The sequence below is a fragment of the Engystomops pustulosus genome, chromosome 2 (genome assembly GCF_040894005.1).
Source record: "Engystomops pustulosus chromosome 2, aEngPut4.maternal, whole genome shotgun sequence".
Lineage (NCBI taxonomy): Eukaryota > Metazoa > Chordata > Amphibia > Anura > Leptodactylidae > Engystomops > Engystomops pustulosus.
In genome coordinates, this window is record NC_092412.1 from 201378452 (window position 1) to 201399639 (window position 21188).

The window sequence follows — 21188 nt, forward strand, 5'->3', positions numbered from 1 at the left end:
CTCCATAACCTGGGTCGAGTCATGGCTGAATATTTGCAGATAGCACCTTAACAGGTGCGTTTTCAGCTCACCCCACAGTGTGATGGTCCACAGTCCTCTAGTATCAGCCTTGGTGCACGAAAAAGGAAAGACCACCGCCGGATCCCGAAACGGCAAAAGGTACAAGGAATCTCGGCACTCACATGAAGCCACCAGGTTTGGTTTAAAAAAAAAAATTCTTCCTCTTTATTCACATCTCCGGAACAACATGCAGTTGCAGCTTAAAAGATCGACACGTTTCGACGCTTGTGCGTCTTAGTCATGATCATGACTTATTAAAACCAAACCTGGTGGCTTCATGTGAGTGCCGAGATTCCTTGTACCTATGGCTGAATATTCATCTGACCAGGAATGAGCCCTGGACTGAAGTGTTCCCAATCAAGTTTCTGTTTTGGCTGAATGGGAACAAAATTCCATAGACACATTACAAAATCTTGTGGAAAGCCACCGTAGATAGAAGAGAGAAGGCAATTAAAACCTCTCTCTCTCACTCTCTAATATATATATATATATATATATATATATATATATATATATATATATATATATATAAATGTATATATATATATAAATGGGGTAAGGATGGGATTTATAGGTGTGCTGGTCAAGTGTCCACATTATTTTGGACATATGTTGAAGCTGTGGATCACACTGATAAAATACTTCTGCATGTCCACGTTTTGAAGGCAGGTCCATATATTGGAGACCACGTATCAGTAGTAATGTTCACACTAACACCCATTGGAGACCACGTATCAGTAGTAATGTTCACACTAACACCCAGGCTTCCCTTCCCATAGATCCATAAGAGATCTGCTGTGGTCTCCTATTGCAGACAGAGCAGTGGGGGAAGGAAGCCAGCTGCCTTACTGCCAGACATAGGAGGAGGGGGAAATGACTGATCTCCTGGGACACATGTATGGGAATTCTTTATACATTTCTCAGTTTTCACTGCAATGTGAGACAGAATAGGATCAAAGGAGAGATATTTAGGGACAAATAAGTACTTCCTTTACTTCATTATTTTCTATATGTACATGTACTTCTTTTAAAGGGGATGTCCAAGTTATTATAACTGTTGTCTTTTCCTTTGGATGGTTTATTTAAATTTCATATGAATCTGGGTTCAGCAGCTTATCTCTCATTCAAGTGAAAGGGGTCTGGTCTGCAGTCGCACGTAACATCCACTATGCAGTACCTAAAACCATGTGCTTCAAGCTCTATACTGTATACAAAATAGAGAAAAATATTTTCACTATGACCGGAGCTCCAAGGATTCTAAAACTTCGATGAACAGCACCAATCTTCAATTTCTCCTGCTGAAAGTATGTCACCATTCAGACTAGCACCATCGCATTCTCATTCTCCTCCTTTATTATATTGTAACTGGAAGAAAATATGCAGGCAGATGGTGTGGTACGTTCCAACAAGGTTAAAATTTATTCCAATATGCCTGCATATTTTCTTCCAGTTACAATATAATAAAGGAGGAGAATGAGAATGCGATGGTGCTAGTCTGAATGGTGACATACTTTCAGCAGGAGAAATTGAAGATTGGTGCTGTTCATCGCAGTTTTAGAATCCTTGGAGCTCTGGTCATAGTGAAAATATTTTTCTCTATTTTGTGGACTTTTTCAAAGACTGTGTGGACCGGTCTTATACCGTGAGTAGCTCCTTAAGGGGCAAACTGTGCACCACAAACAACTGTGTTTTATTTCTATACTGTATAGTTCTGATGCTGGTAATTGTTGATATCAGCAAGAGTAGGCGCATGATGGGGCAAAATTTAAACAGCAGCAGTGGGAGGGGGCACGTTGACAGCGTGAGAAGAGAAGAGGAGGCCACAATGTGAGAGGGAGTGAAAAGGGGCGGCACAAAGTGAAGGTGAGTGGGGGACACATAGTGAGGGGGATCAGAAAAGAGGTGCACAATGATAGGGTGAGAAGAGGCAGGGAGGCCACAATGTTAGGGGGGATGGAAAAGGGTGGAACAAGGGTAAGTGGGGGACACAATGTGAAGGGGAGGCAGGAGGTGCACAATGATAAGGTAAGAAGATGTAATAGGGTAAGAAGATGCCACAATGTGAAGGGGAGCAGAGAGGGGTGACACAATGTGAGGGGGTAGGGGGCACAATGCGAGGGGGCAGTCTTGGAAAACCCTTTTAATAAATTGGTGATGTTAAAGGCTAAAAAATCTTTTCATTAGACTAGAAAAACAATGTTCTTTTTTTAATACATATGCTCTAACTGAGATATTCTGGCAGTAGAATGCACACCAGTTTTATTTTTTCAAAAAACATGTAAAAACGCTCCTAAGACAGGTGAAGATGCTCTATTACACCACAGGATACTGTACAATTAGGATTTACAGCAGTGATGTTTCCTAGCGAGTTTTCCTCTCTGTAAAGCCATGTGAATTGCTGAGCAATAAGATCACCCTGAAAACTGTAAAAACGGAAAAAGCACCTTTCGCAGCATAAAGCACATAGAGGCCATAAAACAATATCTACTTTTTACAACCTCATTCATTAATGTCAACTTGGAGGATATGCTGAATAAATTAACCCTGTGAGTAAGCTGCCCTTGGAATGATTTAATCCTCAGAGTCCTATTTTTAAAATCCCATCTTGAAGAAATAGCTGCCAGCCGCATTAGACACCTCCCATGTAAAGCCATAGATTACCTACTAGAAGAATGGAAAGTTTTGTTGTGAATCTGGCCTTTTACATCATTGGGGCTGGCAGAAGGCCTCCAGCTAACCACAGCTTTCTTCCTGCTACCCTTCTATCAACAGCAGGTACTGTTGAGAGGCCAGAGATTTTTTTTTATAAACAGGACCTGTCCCATTACTATTAACAATGGCCTTTTTGTTTCCGAGTCATTTCTGTGTGTTTTACTGTTATCGCAGGGCACCGGCCATATCTGGTGTTTTCTCGTGGGCTCGTGTCTTGTGCTACATACATATAATCTATGGCTTCTCTACAGGCTGCCTAACAATGCCACCCTGTTCTTAAAGTATGCTAAGATTTTCTAAACTAAACACTAGCCCAGATGGAAATTCCCTACGCTGCCAGAGCTGTAATGTCCTCTTAGCTATGCCTTCAGTAGGAAGGAATTACATGTTTGGGTCCTCGTGGAATACTGGGTAAGAGGACTCATCCTGGGAGGAGGGAAGACTGAGTCAGCATTGTAGCAAATACTAAATTCTCTATAGAGCAGGATGTAAAGTAGCTAAAAGGGAGTGCACAGCACATAATAGAAGGGGCTAAAACATGCCATTTCAGGTGTCAACCTGTTTTTTTTATTAATTAAAATTTATGAAATTTGGACATTTTTTTCATCTATCCAACCAAAACTGCCATATTTCTTACAGATTCTACCCTCTTAAGAAAAAATACATTCCGCTATACCATTGAGTTCAGATTTTTTTTCAAATTGGTATCCAAGCAATTATAAAAAATAGTGATAGTGTTGCACTTGGGCAGGGAGAAAATGAATTCTGATAGCACGTATTTTAATACGGCTACCTTTTTGTTCTGGGACAGGTTCTCACTACCTACTGAACCCTAAATACCTTAAATATTGAACATGTCTCTTCTGAAGAAGGCCTGTAATAAACTTACTCTTGCAGAGTCTCTACTCCTTTCTCTTTGAACTGAAGTTCTTGCTTCATCAATGTCAGCTCTCTTTTTAACCTGGAAAGCTGAAAAACAATTGCGACATTTAAATGTATAACAAATTTGAATGTATATATTTTTCCATCTATTACGCCTAACAGTTCAAAACCTTGACATTTTCTGGGCTGGCCAAAACCTAATTATAAGAAATAAAAAATTCTGAGAATTAGGGTCAGTTTTCCCTGCATAGTGTCACTCTTAGCCGCTTACATGTGCAGGGAATACAGATAGCACCAATTCTCTTGGATGTGGCTATGGTGCCGTTTCCTATACAGCCAGTCAATGAACTTTTAAGAAAAGGAGTGTTACTACACCAGGCCCCAATATTCTCAGAACTTGCAGGGGTCCAAAAAGTAGGACCCTTACAGATCATAAAGTACAATCTTGACACCATTTGTAAGCTGTAATACCCCTTAAAGGGAACTTGTCCCCCATTAAACTACTAATCCCTCAGGTAGGGTATGAAATATCTGTTATAGAATTCCCTCTTATATGTGATATCTCACATATACCTCTGACAAAATCTCCTCCAAAGTCATATGAAAAGTCATATTTTTCCTGAGATGAGTCAGGTTTACAGGCTACAGGGAGATAATCACTTCAGATGCCCTTATCATCGGTTCTTTGGTACCTAGAAACATTCTGTTGGTACCTAGAAAGTCTCTCATGTTTCAAATCACATATTGTGCAATGTGGATTATGGTTCTATGAACTACAGAATCAGAGATATGGATAATAAAAACATAGTTAAAAAATGCAAGGTGCAGATGTACACTTACCCTGTCTCTACGACCCGCTATTTCAGCCTTAATTTGATGTGGATCATATTTTGTGTTTGTGGAAAATCCAGAAAAAGCTTTAAGGAAAAAAAAATAACTATAATGAAATGATGTAAAGATGAAATAAAGATGTTTTTGCATCCAAGAAAATCTGAAAAAATTAAAGCATCATACTAATGATCTCAATCACATGACTCCCAAATGCATCATTGACATAGGTTTGATTGTTCATAACTATTGTTCAATTGTTTAAAATTTTTGAAACTGTGGATTCTATTAGATAAATCATGACAGAAGGCATTGCTTTATTCCGGAGATAACCACATTTTACTGAAGACACAATATGGTCCACAGATTAAAATATTGGACAACGTCGACCTGTATTACTATACATGTACTGCATTATGCTTTCATTCACTGCAAATAGCTTGAAGCAGTACACCATAAAGTACGGTACTTATACAATCAATCTATCAGGACAATTTTATTTCCCTTCCTATAGGTCCCTTTACTACTAGAAAATCAAACTTTATTATCTGCCGGGCATGTTGTAGAGAAATGGACTGTGATTGGCCTGAATGACTTCTTGGCCTAAAAAAGTAGCAAAAAAAAATCGCAAATGGGTTTTGCTTCCACTTGCTTCCAACATTGAACCACTGCTAGTGCAAAGCCAGATCTATGGCTTTTAAATAAACACACAGAAGTCGCAAGGTCATTCCACTCCCCTCCTGGCTTATGTTCTGTTGCTATATTTTTACTCTACTTCCATTATTTTGTGATTACCGCATACTCAAGTATAAGCCAAGGTACCTACCGTATGTACTTGAGTATGGGCCGAGGCACCTAATTTTACCCCCAAAAACTGGGAAAACCTATTGACATGAGTATAAGCCTGGGGTGGGAAATGCATTGGTCACAGCCTCCCCAGTTTATAGCCAACAAGCCCCCTGTAGTATACAGCCACCCCCTGTAGTATATAGCCTGCCAGCCCCCTGTAGTATAAAGCCTGCCAGCCCCTATAGTATATTGCTTGCCAACTGCCTGTAGTATATACCCTGCCCCATGTAGTATATAGCCTGCCAGCCTCCTGTAGTGTATAGCCTGCCAGCCCCATAGTATATAGCAAGCTTGCCCCTCCTGTAGTACATAGCCTGCTAGCCCCTGTAGTGTATGGCATGTCAGCTCCCTGTAGTATATAGCATGCCCCCTGTAGTATATAGCATGCCCCCTGTAGTATATAGCCAGACCCCTCTGTGGTATATAGCCTGCCAGCCTCCAGTATTGTATAGCCCACCATCCCCCTGTAGTATATAGCCTGTGGGCCCCATGTATTATGCAGCTAGCCAACTGTAGTGTATAGCCTGCCAGCCCCCTTTATTATATAGCCTGCCAGCCCCCTGTAGTGTATAGCATGCCAGCCCCTGTAGCATCAAAGCAGCTAACATCACAGTTGTGAATAAAGAAGAGGACTCCACTTATATCTGAAAAGCAGCAGGGCTCCAGAGGCAGTCATAGAACTATCGCAAGGAGCCTGGTTATAGATAAATAACCGTCATTTTGTCTATCCATTCTGCTACTTCAAGGTATTCCCAGTTTAATTTGTATGCTAATAAGGCAGTGCACCTAGAATATATACTCAGCACCCTGAGCAGTCATATTCCCAGCAAAACCACTTCTCTTTTCTTCCAGTGTTGCTCCATGCTTCTCACAAATCTCCTCTTTACCTGATGGAGAGGATAGGGGTCCTGGCACCAACTACCTCAATATCATTTGTATTAAAAGGGGAATATCTCATTTATGGAACAATGTACATATATAGCTGAGGCAATTTGGAAATCACAGCGCACCAGGCACAGCATGATGCCACAGATTGCTTGAGGGTTGTGGTTTTCTTACTGAAATAATGCAAAGATTATGTCATTGAATTGTAATGAAAATCTGCAAAGTTTAAAGTAGTAGAAAAGTGGATACATTTTTTAATAATCTCATCCATACAGTTGAAACCAAAAGGCTACATACATTATATAACACACATATGCATGTTGTTCTCACTGTTCTCACTAACCAAAGATGAACCAGACTTGTGCAAGTCCACAATTCTATTTCTAATATCTTGACTGTTTTCTTTCCCATGATGCTACACAAATAAGCAGTGTGTTTCAGGTGTGCCTTCAAACACATCCATAGGTGTGTCTTTAACTAACTCCAATGTTGCAAATAAACATGATCAGAAGCAGACAAATCAGAAGCTTCCAAAGAAATTACATCATCATATGTCTCAATTTGTTTAAAAGAATAGTAATGGTAGTATAGGTAAACTTTTGACTTTGCAGAAACTCAATTAATCTTACTGGTAAAATGATTTCCACTAGTAACTATGACTGCCCCATCTTGTTATCTTGTAGTTGCAAAAGATAAAAAGCTCCTACCTAGAAACCCTACATTAGTGTCTACCAAAGTACCACCAGGAAAGTTACACAATGTATAACCACTTGGGCCCAACACCAAGAAAGAAGGGAGGGTTACTAGTGGAAACCAAATTAGTGGTAAGAATAATTCCTTATTTTCAGCACGTTCCTATGACAACCCCACCTGTAGACATACCCAATTACACTTTTAGGGAGGGACCACTGCTTGGAGAATTTTCCTGCTGAATGCTCATTCTACTTGTGAAGTGACATCTAGGCAGTAGAGTCTGGCAAAGCTCAGATTCGACCATATGGTGGCCATACAAATTTGGAAAAATTTTGAAAAAAGTGGTGGAAAAAATGCCATAAAAATTCTCTCTCATATTATTCTGCCATTTGGCAGATTTGACCTTATACAGAAAAGGTTCATTCTTTTCATGTCAGACAGTGAGAAAAAAAAATCTGCATCAAATACATGTAGTGCAATTTATGCATTAGATTTTTCTGTTTATGCTACTATTGAACCACCACTGTCATATATTTCTAGAGGTCAGAGTAGTAAAATTTTTTGGGGAGTTGAAGTTCCAGTAATATTATATGACTATCCACTGCTTTAAGTATATGCTGTTTTCTTGTAAAAGTGGCCTCCATAGTGATGAAGTTATAACATTCCTATGAACCTCTAAAGATAAAACTTAACTTTGTAATCAAAAACAGAAATACATTACCAAGGATAAAATAATAAAACAAAATTGTACTTGGGGGTGGAGCTACCATATCACTGCAATATTGTTCTTGGTGTCAGGACTCATCCTGCTATCAGATGTTCTCACTTTATAATGATATGTACAAAGATGACACATTCAAAACTTCTGCAACTACTTAAAATTCTCCCATGACATCATATTCCTTGATAATTTCATGCATGGAGAGCTTTCATTCATATAAAGCAAAAAACAACTGGAATACGAGTAATGTGTGGGTGGATGTGATTCACCACGGGGAAAACATTCTACAAGGGCAACAAATATAATCCATGCAATAGATTTCTGCCTCTTATGAAATAGTGATCCTTCCCTTATGAGTAAGGCTGGCGATACCAGAAATGCAATGATCGGTATGTGATCCATTTGTTTGAAAACAACTACTGTACATGACAAAGTATTAACCTTTTTAGTTATGTATGCGCCATCACAAGCTCACGCAACGCAGTGGGAACAAACATGTGGGTTGCAGTAGTTTATATAATGAATGGCTTTGTCTTATGTCTGGCCTACACACATCGGCCACTGCCAGACAGCATTCTTATCTATGGGGCCGAAAACAGTAGCCAAATGATTGTACTAGGACAAATGGAGACTATGGAGTATATGGAGTATAACAAAATATAATCCCATTCGATAGGTAAATTGAATTTTAAAGGCCAGGACCCATTATGCAAGAAAGTGATTGTAGTAGCGATATCACGTTTTTTCTGCCTCAGAGAACAGCTGATCCGTAGTGATGCTTAGTGTCAGACACTCAACAATCTGAGATGTTCGACCAATCCTTAGGCTAAAAGTTAAACAATATTTAATATGGAAAACTCCTTTCATAAATTTTGAAGAACTCCCTACATTTTTCAATTCCCTTCTCCAATTGGTAAATATATTGTCAGTGATATCTTAGAGGTCATTATTTTCATTTGCATTATTTAGCTTCAGGCCTGTGTATTTTGACTCAAATGAACCTGCTACATCTACCTCAAGAACATCCAATCCTTCTTCAACCCGAAGTCTACAAAGTTGCCAGTCCACGCCCTCATCATCTCTCGCTTCGACTACTGCAGTTTTCTATTTTTTGGTCTCCCAGCCAACTCTCTAACACCCCTTCAGTCTAGGGTTGTAGCTGCAAAAGGTGGAGCTACAAAGTATTTACTTAAAGGGGCCGAATAATATTGGACATCCCACTTTTTAGTTTATTATTTTTTACAAAAGCTGAAAAATATTGTTCTACTTCACAACTATGTCCCACTTGTTGTTGTTGATGGCGGTACGGTGGCTGAGTGAGTAGTACATCTGCCTTGCAGCGCTGGGGTCCTGGGTTTGAATCCCACCCAGGTCAACATCTGCAAAGAGTTTGTATGTTTTCTCCGTGTTTGCGTGGGTTTCCTCCGGGTACTCCGGTTTCCTACCACACTCCAAAACATGCTATTAGATTGTGAGCCCCATATGAACAGGGACCAATTTGACATGCTTTGTGCAGCGCTGCGTAATCTGTGTGCGCTATGTAAATAAAGAATTATTATTATTATTCTTTACCAAAAAATTATAATTTTATATCTTTGTTTGAAGCCTGACATGTGGCAAAAGGTAGAAAAGTTCAAGGGGGCCAAATACTTTTGCAAGGCAATGTATCTCTCACAGGCAGAGTCCTCCTTTTGCTTGTGCCAGTTTGGTGTCTTTCCTACTTATTTGTATTTTTACTTTATGTACCTGAACCCTTTTTCCAAATGTTCAGCACTGTGTAATTAATAGTCCTTTATAAATAATATTAAAAGTAATAATATGCTGTATATTTTTGTTAAAATAATCACGATCAAACCAAACAAACTGGAGCCCTATGAATACCCGTATCCCTAAAACACAGTGAGGGACGTTTGTATTCTGCACACTACAACAAACAATTATATAACAGTTTTAATGCAATTAACAAGTTAACATCTTTTAGTAAAACTGTACAGGATAGGAACATCCTGGTCCTATCTTTGTACTTACAACTGGCATGGGAACGATTGTCATCTTCACAAAGTTCATGGAGTTGCTGATATTCTTCCTGAGCCAACTCAAACCTTTGCTGTTTGATTTGATAAATCTCTTTTTTGGCATTAAGAGCCTCCTGGGCTACAACCAAATACTCCTTCAGCATCCGTTCTTGTTCTCGTCTCCATTGCTCTCGAGGGTCCTCAATCTGTGTGATTTCTACAAAGCCAACAAGAAAATGTGTTTGATATATTTAACAAAATTAGAGTATCGCTAGAAATACATTCACATTTGGTTTGTTTGTTCATTCATAACTGATCTTTAACTTTAATGGTGGAATATCTCATAATCACGGGTGGCCAATAGCAAAAGTGTCCTTGGACCGACTAAGAAGAATTACATGTGTATTTCCGGGCGTTGCCGGGGGTAGTAAATACATGCTCTTAGCTATAACAAAATAAAATGGGTTAACAAAAGATATTTTACATGTATCTCTTTAGTTTTTTCTGACTGTTTCTGTCTGTCTCTGACTGACTTACTGTCTGTCTCTCTATGACTGTCTTTGTCTATGAATCTCTGTCTCTGACTGTTTCTCTGTACCTGACTGTCTCTCTGTCTTTGTCTCTGACTACCTCTGTCTCTGTGCCTGACTGTCTCTCTGTACTCGACTGTCTCTCTGTACTACTCTGTCTCTGATTGTCTTTGTCTCTGACTGTCTTTGACTCTGTCTCTCTGTACCTGAGTCTGCCTCTCTGTACTTGACTGTCTCTCTCTGTACTTGACTGTCTCTCTCTGTACTTGACTCTCTCTCACTATCTCTCTCTGCACTTAACTGTCTCTCTTTCACTCTCTCTCTGGACTTGACTGTCTGTCTCTGTATAGTCTTTGTATCTGACTGTCTCTCACTATCCATATAAGCTCACACATAAGCTATACTCATTGCCTATAGTAACCAATTAAAGCTCCTTGGAGCTCATAATAATGACCTGCAGTAAAATAACAACCAATCACAGTTCAGCTTCTATCTTCCACAGCAGCAGCAGACACTGGTCTTGTATATGGTGGTTAATAAGTGCATTTTGCAAAGCGCAGGGTGAAAATATATATATATCAAAGAAAACCTAAGTGGCAAAAGAGATAATAAGGCTATAGGTCTATAGAAGAGCAAGGGGAGGTAAGTGATTTCATTGTTTCCCTACTGAAAGCTTAGGGTGTGTTCCAGTTCTTGTGCGTTTTAAAACTCATGCGTTTTTGCATTTACATTATGTGTTTGGATGGTTGAAATCCATGTTTCTTCCTTTGTGGGAGTGTTAGTAGCTGTGAAATGATAGAAAAATGGATTCAAGCCAGCCAAACACATGGTGAACATGCAAAAACATATTAAAAAGCATGCATTTTCAGTGTGTTTAAAAACACACTAAGAACCGACCAAGAATGCACCATGTGACCCCCTAAGTCTTAAACGAGCTTAAAGGAAATCTACCATTTGATTTTATCCATTGTGAACCAAACATACTCAAGGTATGTTTGGTTCTTAATGCAGAAAAACAAATGGTATATTTTCTTGAACTCCAAATCTGGACAAATCAGTTGCCTGGCTCTGTCAAAATGCAGTGAGACATGTTGTACTCACTGCACCATGACTATGTATAATAGAAGTCAAAAGTGCCGTTTGTGCTGCAAGTTCACGGGCACAATTTACAATTGTGTACGTGAGGCCTAAGTATTACGATTAAATCCAGGGAGGACAAACATTAAGGCTATCTACACATGAATGTGCCTAATTGGCAGTGAAAAGCAGACTGGTATCCATTTTTAATGATCCTCATAAATGATAGTCTGAGTGATCTATGAAAAACATTACTTTTGCATGGTCCATTAAGAACCAATGAGTGCCTATACATTGAAAATGATAGTATTTGGTGTAGCTGTGATCCCCCTGTTCAAAAAACATCCCATGGCCTAATTTCATTTGTTGTATGAGGGAGACATAACTTCAATTTAATGCAGGGGGAACAAAATCAATTTTATTGAAATGTACTTTTGGTATGCAGTGGAGAAGTTGCTTGTTTGAGTGCTGTGGTTTCTTCATGTAGGGAGATTGATGGGAGACTCACATTCACCAACAATCACTAATACTAAAAAATAAGGACAGGTCAACGACATTTTCCCAAAACATCCCTTTAAGGTTATTGTGTGTGATATTACATAAATATCTGAATCTTGTATACAGCATAGAATATCAAATAAAATACTCACGGTTTATATGGTCCATGTAAAAAACACCAATTTGTTGATCGTAAACCATTTCCCATCCTAAAGGCAGCTCATTCCCAACACAGTCGGCAAATGTTAAAGGTTTTGTTATTCTGAAAAGGACAAAAGTAAATATTCGTTAGACCTGATGAAAATTAAACCCTAAAGACCATATTTAAAGGATTATTACTATATATTACTCATAGATGACTGTGGTAATAAAGGCACCATGACTGTGGTAATCTATAACGAAATCATAAAATCATGCTGATGAGCCTGAGGGGCTCTGGTGGGTGTTTCCCAATGGCTGTTACAATGAGCAGAGCAGTCCCCCCCCCTGATCTTCCTGCTGCTGCAAGATTACACAACCAGATGGAGAAGGGAGAGAGCAGGGGAGGAGAAGACAGGTTCTGTTTATCTACTCAGTCTGAAGCACAGAGAGGCTTTGGAAACACCCACCAGAGCCCCTCTGATGCAATAGCATAATTTTAGTTGATTTTAAAAGAAAGGAGGCCACTTTCTGTGAACTCCTCCGGATGGTTAAGTAAATATGCCCCACTGTCTCACCGCAATGTGACCAAGCACAGAGATATAGAGGACATGTCCTATAATTCCCCTAATATAGTGTCGGACGCTTTCTCCTCATTCCTGCTCACCCTCCCTCTCTCCAGAGCGCGGCTGTATGCTGTCCCATGCTATGGCCAAGGTGAGCATACTTTCGTCTAAGTGTCCCTAGTTTATCATTACTCGATTTTGATGGTAGATTTCCTTGTATAAGTGGTGTATATGAATTATGTATATAAATCTATTTTGTTTCATGCCACACTTTCCCATTGAGTTGATATTTTTGTAGAGAAAACAAGTACACAAATTTATGATGTAACATTTATGGGACAAATGAAGGCCCAAATAACATACCCCCTGAGGGCGCTAGTTGGAACGGGACAGTCCCGATTTTTCAGGGCTGTCGAGCCGTCCTGGACAGTTGGGAGTTTGTCCTGTTTTTGCCCTGCTGTGTCCCATACATCTTCTCCGTGTCCCACCTCCTGGTCCAACAAGAAACGCTCAATGGGACACAGGAAACAGTTACCTGCCTCCCTTAGTGCTCTGCTTCCCATGTAGCCCTGACCATCTCCCCCGACACACACCCTGGCAGCTGCTGCAAGGGTCACAGTCAGAAGAGGAGTTGCTGGGCGATGGGGGCACATTATGATGGGGAGCTGCTGAAGGGGGGCAGACTTTAATGGGGAACTTCCTGGGGCACTAATACGGGGAGTTTCTGGAGTGGTGGCATTATGATGGGAAGCTGCTTGAGGGGGGCACTATTATGGGGAGCTGCTGGAGAGGGAACACTATGATGGGGAGCTGCGGGTGGGTGCACTACGATGGGGAGCTGCTGGATGAGGGTCACTATGATGAGGAGCTGCTGGGGGGGACACTATGATGGGGAGCTGCTGGAGGCGGGGCACACTATAATGGAGAGCTGCTGGGGGGCACACTATAATGGAAAGCTGCTTAAGTAGCTCCAATATGAGGGGGGACTGAAAATGTGGGAGCTACAATGTAAGATGGGGGGGCACTGAGGTGGGGAACTATACTGTGTTGGGATGAAGTAAAGGGTGGGGCAAAGGCAGGGTTTAGGGGAAAAGAAATCTGTCAAATTTTCACTACTTCAAAAGTTGGGAGGTATGCAAATGCTAGCCTTGACTTTCATACATTTATCTTTTTATAGCTGCAGACGTGTTCACCTTTTACTACTATTTGGACCCTGGAGTGCTGCCTGCTATTTTGTTTTTCTACTATTTTGTTTTTCTGGAAGTTCTAGCCGGGACTCATGGAGGTTTTGCACCTATCCTTTTGAGGAGTTTGTTTCACTGTGCGGTCTTGGTTCTTCCATTGTTTTGTAAACGTGTTTAGAAATCTACAAACGTGACTTCATCAGATCAGCTCGCAGCGTACAAAATGCTGTATGTTCTAAATGTTATACATATATTTTAATCAGAATATGATGACACTATATAAATAAAGGTAATATTATTATTATACACAAGTGTATGGCCAAAATAAGATGTGAACAATTTTTTAGGTCTGTCTTATAACTAAATATATAACTTCAAATAGGATGACATCATTCTTATAAACATAGGCTAGAAAAGTAGATAGTAGATAGTAAAATATAGAAAACAAGTCCCAAAAATAAAAGTTCTACTCTGCAGAATGTGACATTCCAGCAACTGTTTATGTTTAGTATCAAACTGTTTGTAACACGCTCGGTGGCCACATGCCACTTCCCCGGATGATTGCTATTTTTACATCTTCAGTTTTATTATGAGATTAAAGAGCTCGATTTATTGTTCAGACATAGCCACATAAATAGAACCGGCGTAAAGTGCTTCTCTCCACTCGTTATTTCTAGGACGAGATCTGGAAGTTTGGCAAAACAAACTAATTAACAGCTGTTTGTAAAATTAGATAAACAGGCTTTACGTAGGTTTCATTTTTACATCGGTCACACAAAACTACGTCTGTGCTTACATGTATTTTCCCAGGCCCTTAAAAATACAACTGAGATTTCTGGCATGGTTATGACACACATGACTATGGTGTAACATTGTGGGACACATTTACTTACCCGTCCGTCCGGTGCATTGTCCGACCATAATGTACTGTGCCGCGATATCCTGCATGTGTTGCTTCCCCGCTAAGGTCCTTCCTTCTAAAATCAACTTTTAAAATTATGTTGATATGCCTCAAGGGCATTACCAGAGCCCTTCAATGCTGCAGATTCACAGGCTGTTACAATGAGCAAAACATGTCTCACCCAACCCCCTGCTCTCTCCCTCTTCCCTTGTAATCTAGAGGAAGCAAGAAGTGCAGAGAGAGAAGAGGCCTGCTCTGCACATTTTACAGCCTGCGAACCTACAGCACTAAGGGGCTCTGGAAACAACAACCATAAATATCATAATTATAAAAGTTAATTTTAGAGAAAGGAGGCCATATATAACAAATATAAGATTATTACCACAGTCACGATGCCTATGGATAAGTGCCCCTGGTCTATTATTCTTGAGGATCAGTCACATTTTTTGTAATGTGTGTTTTTTTTCCGTGTTTTTTTACATCTGTTTTCTCGAGAACAGACAGCCGGTTACATTATCCGACTGTCTGGAAATCTTGCGCATGCGCTCAGTGCGACGAGAGAGTGAGCAAACCAAGGGTATGAATATTAATGTACCGAGGGGGCATGCATAATTAAAGAGTGGAAGAGCCTGCTCTGGTGGTCTGCAGTTTTAATAGTCTGCTATGGGGTCTTGGGGGGAGGGGAATGATGGGGGTGGATGAGTGAGGGTGGATGATGTAGCAGAGCTAAGTGTGTTGTGTTTGTTAGTAATAGTATTACAGTGAATATGCTTGAACAAGCAATCAGAGAAATACACGTCCAAGTCTAAGGCCCCTTCCACACTAGCGTTGCGTTTCACGTCAGGGTGCAATGCATGAAAAACTGACGTTTTTGGCTGCGTTTTTGTTCCATTTTTCCTTGGAGTAATTAGCGTTTTTGCGTTTTTCACGCGCGTGTTGTTAGCGTTTTTTTTTCGTTTTCGGCGCATTTTTCACGCGCGAGTCAATGGGAGACTCGAGCATTTTTCAAAGGGACCATGGTTTGGGATTAAAATGTGTTATTTAATTGAAAAATAATGTCTTCTGATAAGTTGCAAACATCTGCGATCTATTCTTCACTGTTCCCCGTGTATATTATCTCCCGACAAGTTAGCAGATGTGAAGAACAGTGAAGAATAGAATAAAAACAGTGAACACAGTGAACACAGGATCATTTAAGAGAAAAACACAGTGCAGAACACAGTGCAGAATAGATTACAGATGTTCAGCACATCTGCTTACTTGTCGGGAGATACGCGCGGAACGGTGCGCCCAAAATAGCATGTGAAGAACAATATATATGTGTGTGAAGAACAAATTGCAGATGTTTAAATACATCTGCAATGTGTTCTTCACACATATATATTGTTCTTCACATGCTATTTTGGGCGCACCGTTCCGCGCGTATCTCCCGACAAGTAAGCAGATGTGCCAATGGGACAGAGTGGGACAGAGTGCAATGCAGAACTCGCGCGTGAAAAACGCCAGTGTGGAAGGGGCTTAAGAAAGGAGAAAAAAAAGTTAAAAACATTTAATAAAAATTAAAGTAAAATTCCTAAAGCAATTTTTTTGAGAAATCTTGCTTTGATATGAGAGTGCTTTGGATTACAAGTAAGAATTTAGCTCGTAATCAGAGGCATTTGTTCCTTGTGGAACGAATTGCCTGCATTTTAATTATTTCCTATGGAAAATCAAGCTTTGATAAAAGAGTTTGGATTACAATCACAAATTATGCTTGTAATCCAAGGTTCACGAAATATTTGTTTTCTGAAGTGGTATTACTGTACTGTGGTATTTTTAATTTATGTGGTGCACTGTGGTACTGTGGTTGTTGGTGAATCTAGGGTGCTACTGTGACCCCTTAAGTATGACAATGTGGCCCTTAAACCAATAAACGTTACTCACCCCTGGGCTAAATCCTTATATTAAGAATATTATATTAAAAACAAATGTCATACTTTTAATACTTTATTATATAAATGTGGATTTAGAGTGGGTCCATTTTATTACAATTCAGATTTCACCAAGCTGGTTACTGACTCCACAGCCCTGATTAGATGCATCTGAATTGACACTCCCTATGAAGCTTCTAAACTTGACGCATCTGAGGCAAATATGACTCCTCTTTGCACATTTTTACATAACTTGGAGGAGAATTTTATATGTAAACGGGCAAAATTTCACATAAAAGAGGGAATTCTCTAGAGGACATTTTATTTCCTACCTGATAGGATATTAGTTTGAAGGGGTAAAATGTGGTGAATGGTTTCCTTTAATAAATGGAGCACACCGTAGTACAGCACAGAAAAGTTGACTCCTTTCTAAGACAAATTACTCTCCATTGAGCATGACCCAATTTCCATGCAAAAAGTTGCATTCCACTCCCAAGTGCTATGAGTGCAAATATTCTAGTTATTTCTTGTGTTAGTTTGTATCATGTACTACTTCCTCCAGACATGCAACATTTTTTTTAAAATTACACAAGAAACAAAAATGACTTCCAAAGCACATGTAATAATGAATGAGTTGTACATGCTTTATGCTGGTAAATAAGCGTTGATTAATTTTAGATTAGATATTGGCTCAATTTATGGTATCATATAAACAATGTATTCACATAATGCATCATATAAAATGTGCAATAAAGCGGAAAAAAATTAGTTTCTGTGCACTGAGCAATTATGAAGGGTATTAAGCAACTATGCCAAGTATGTGTAACAAGCAGCATGAATATTTCATTAAGAATAATGAATTGATCCTTCTAAACAGGTAAAACTAGACTTTCTCCTTTCCACTGATTCTAGTATGCATTATTTACAAAGGTATGTGGTTATGTCAGTAATGTCCTTTCATGAAACCAAAAGGTAACATTCCCGGCCTGTCATTCCATAAACACTGCACCACATAACTATCATAGACTCCACTGAACTTTTCATATCTTCCCTTAAATCCTAAAGGCAAAATGACAGAAGGTCAAACTAGGTCAGTAATGGCATAATGATGCATGTAATTACCTTAGAGTCTGACATAGTTTTGGGTGAAAAGTTAAGGAATGTGCACATTACTTCTGTAAATTATTTGCAGGCTTACTTCTGCAGATACAACAGGTTCTTAAGAAAGCAGTCAAATCTCTTGCAACAAGAAAGTGCAGAAATGTAACAATGTATCATCCAAAGTTCTAGATCAGTGATGGCGAACCTTTTAGAGACCGAGTGCCCAAACTACAACCAAAATCCACTTATTTATCGCGAAGTGCCAACACAGCTATTTAAGAAGCAAGTTATTGCCTTCTGTTCTGTCATAACATTCATGGTATCGGCCTCCTAAGGACACTAATACAGTTGAAAGAAGGAGGTCAAATTTGAAATCCTCCTGTAGAGGAATAAACTTAGGGTCAGGAGGACCTCCACAAATAATCCGATCCACACTTTCTCACTCTTCCTCCAGTCCCAAGTGGCCAAGGATGTATTGGGGCACATTTACTTACCCAATGCCCACGGAGTTCACCGAAAGTGCATTGTCCGTCAATAATGCACCATGGCGCTATTCACTAAGATGGTGCGCCCAATATCCTGCATGTGCCACTTCCCCGCTCAGGTCTGCCAGAGTTTACCTTCTTCTTCCTAGTATATGTAAGTGCATTGTCTTGCGACACAATCTGAATTTTAAATCCCGCGCTCAGTCCGAATCTTTGTCCCAACTGTCGTTGAAGTCTCTAGCCAATCCATCTAGTCAGAGGCTGGTAGAGAATTGGTGATACATTTGCATGGCTCTCATTGTTCTCTACAATAGCCCCTCACCTAGCCAAACTAGTCACCTAAATAATGAGGAGGAACAATAATCATTTGGATGTTGATTACTTTTGGAAAAGACTCAATGGATTGGCCATTATCAAAAGGTTTCCTAAAAGTCATCCATAAATGTATAGTGAGCTGCTTTGCACTGGAGCCATAGTTTTTATTTGCATATTCCTTACTCAGCCATCATTTGTATTCTTGGAAACTGCACAGTGAAGGGGCAGGACAGGAACAGATGTGATACTCAGACATTCAGTTTGGTCATACACATTAGATTCATTGGTGCATTCTTTATTTTTGGTGCTAGTTGTTTTTTTAGCTGTGTTTTGCACTGTGATGTTATATTGTGGTACACACCCTTAATGTATTTGTTGCACCGTAAGAAGAACAAATGAGAGTCAGAAAAGTAAACATTTATGGAGGGGATGGTAGATTTCCTTTTTTTGTTGTGTTTATGCACCGAAAAAAGTGCCTGGAAACTAGAAGTGCTGGAATAGTGTCGGGATGGATGAGTTGTGCCCAAATTGAGAGACAAAAATGTAAAAAAGCAGTAACGCGTTCCTGACGCGTGTTTCGGCTCGGAATGAGCCTTCGTCTGGGGGGTGGCAAAGGCTCATCCTGAGCTGTAACGTGCGTCGGGGACGCGGTCTATCCGGGACGGAGGAGCATTATCACCCCCTTCAACTCGGTAAGAGCTGGCATCTATTTCCTAATATCTACTCAACACAACCAGCCCCTCTATAGGGAATTGTTGCAACTGCTTTTATTAAACATTCTAACATAGTGTCCACTTGGATATCCTGTGTTTAGCATATACCTTTTGTCCAGCTTTACTTTACTACATTGTGTATATTACCTATCCTCCACATTGTCCGGGTTGGTCCGCTTTTGTATCTGTGCCATACCACTCGGTATTTTACTGTATTTTATCCTTATTCACACAATAGTGCCAGTTCATGTTGGCACTTTCTTTTTGTATATGTATATGTGTATTACTAATAAAGACTCAATTTTATTATTATTCATTTAGTTTTTGTCCATTTTCCCCTGCAAGTAAAGGGTACCCTTGCTGTTAATCCACTCTTTAAAACACAGGCACTCGTCAGACAGTTACACGTTTGTTCTATCGTGTTGGGAAAGAAATCAGTCTAAATGGGCATCTTTAAAAGGATTGTCCGAGACTTATAAAAACAGCTATGTGGCCGGGAGGGCGGGGTGGGTCGTAGGAGATACTTAAAAAAATAAAATGTACTTACCTCAGCCTTCCCTCCTGGTGTCCCACACTGTGGTCTCAACAAACAGGGGCGCGGCATGGAGAGACCGCAGAGCAAGACACCAGGAGGCACTACGAGGCAAGTAGATGTTTATTTTTTTCAAGCTCTCCCCCACTCCACATAGTTGCTTTTTATATGTCTCGGACAACCCCTTTAAAGTCAAATTCTGCTTAATCAGGTATTTTGGTATTTTAAAAAATGCTAGGATATCAGGTGATGGGATTTCAGCTTGTATAGGAATAAAAGGCTTTACACAAATGTGTTCTATATATTTGCCAAAGTGTGAAACATGGAAAAGATTTTAAACATCCACTGAACACTGTATGTACATACTGGCTGTGGGACCATTTATATGCTAAAGTTCACATAAGGCCACCCATTGAACCCGGACAGGATCCCACACCTTAGTAAAGCAGCTTGTAGAAGGAAAACCAACACAGGGTTGTTACCTTACGCATTTTTTTCCGGTTTGAAGGTATAAAATCAATGTCGATATTTATGAGGTGTAACAGCTGCTGCTTTTAATGTATTTACCATTGGGCAAATAAAGTCTAGACATGAGTTCCTGAATTCCATTCCGTACATTTTATATTATTTTTGTAAGAGTACAGCAGAAAAACCTGCTTTGTTTTACATACATATTAACAGAAAACACCTACACTGTAGTAAAATCTGTATCTTGTGTTCACATGATCTGTGTCTGGCTATTAAGAAATGTAAATACTCCTTTATTGTTGTATGCTAGTCATTTCCGTACACTCTTGGACTATGCCATGAAAAAATACAAATATTTTTTATCTATTTCAATATTTTTGTCTTAAAGGGTCTGTCTGCTTGGGGCAACCCCAATTTTATTTCAAGGCCCCCTCAAAATAAGCATTTCCTAGGGTATCCTAATGCTCCCCCTAAAAGGAGATGTACTGTGCACAGTTGTAAGACAACAAAGCACATATGCTCGAAGATTCCCAGAATGGGTCTGGGATTTGTTCATGCCAAATTGCAAGTTATTACACTCAAAGACCTGCAGATGGACGGTATGGGGAGATACCAGACTTTTGACCTGCCATTTAAAGAAATAGTGCCTCTTTGTTCCCCAAACTTAATATTTTAAAAGTTTCACATATATTGCTTATAGTATATCAAAATTCTGCGCCACTTTATTCATATGTTAAGACATGGACAGACATTCTTCACCATAAAATAGCCGCAGACGGAGGGTCATTTGAACAATCTCCCTGCCAGGACCTTGATCTTATATTCTGAATCCTTTCATAAGGTCCTGGCAGGGCGATTGCTCATGGACACATGGAGATCACATTTCCCTCTGTGTGCAACCAGTTTATGGTCAGAAATCTCTGGCTGATGAGGTAAAAGACTGAAGACTTCATTTTAAATATCAAGAAAGTTCATCCTCATAGACTGTAAGCTCTTGTGAGCAGGGCCCTCACTCCTGTTGTTTCATATGACTGTCCTATAAATAGCTAATATATCAGTAACCCCATTTTACATAGAATTGTATTCAACTAGACATCCCCTTTAATATTTTTTTGGACAGATCTA

At 39.7% G+C, this 21188-nt stretch overlaps 1 protein-coding gene and 1 long non-coding RNA gene across 2 annotated transcripts in view; one reads left to right on the plus strand and one right to left on the minus strand.

Moving 5' to 3' along the window:
• Nucleotides 1-21188, minus strand: part of WWC3 (WWC family member 3) — a 140534-nt gene that overhangs the window by 67525 nt on the left and 51821 nt on the right. The window contains exons 2-5 of the mRNA XM_072137840.1: nucleotides 11903-12012; nucleotides 9659-9862; nucleotides 4495-4571; nucleotides 3662-3741 (exon numbers count right to left, since the gene is read on the minus strand). Of these exons, the coding sequence (XP_071993941.1) occupies nucleotides 3662-3741; nucleotides 4495-4571; nucleotides 9659-9862; nucleotides 11903-12012 (471 nt within the window). The remainder of the gene's footprint in view (nucleotides 1-3661; nucleotides 3742-4494; nucleotides 4572-9658; nucleotides 9863-11902; nucleotides 12013-21188) is intronic.
• LOC140119140 (uncharacterized) overlaps nucleotides 1-21188 on the plus strand; it is a 202566-nt gene that overhangs the window by 40919 nt on the left and 140459 nt on the right. The window lies entirely within an intron of this gene.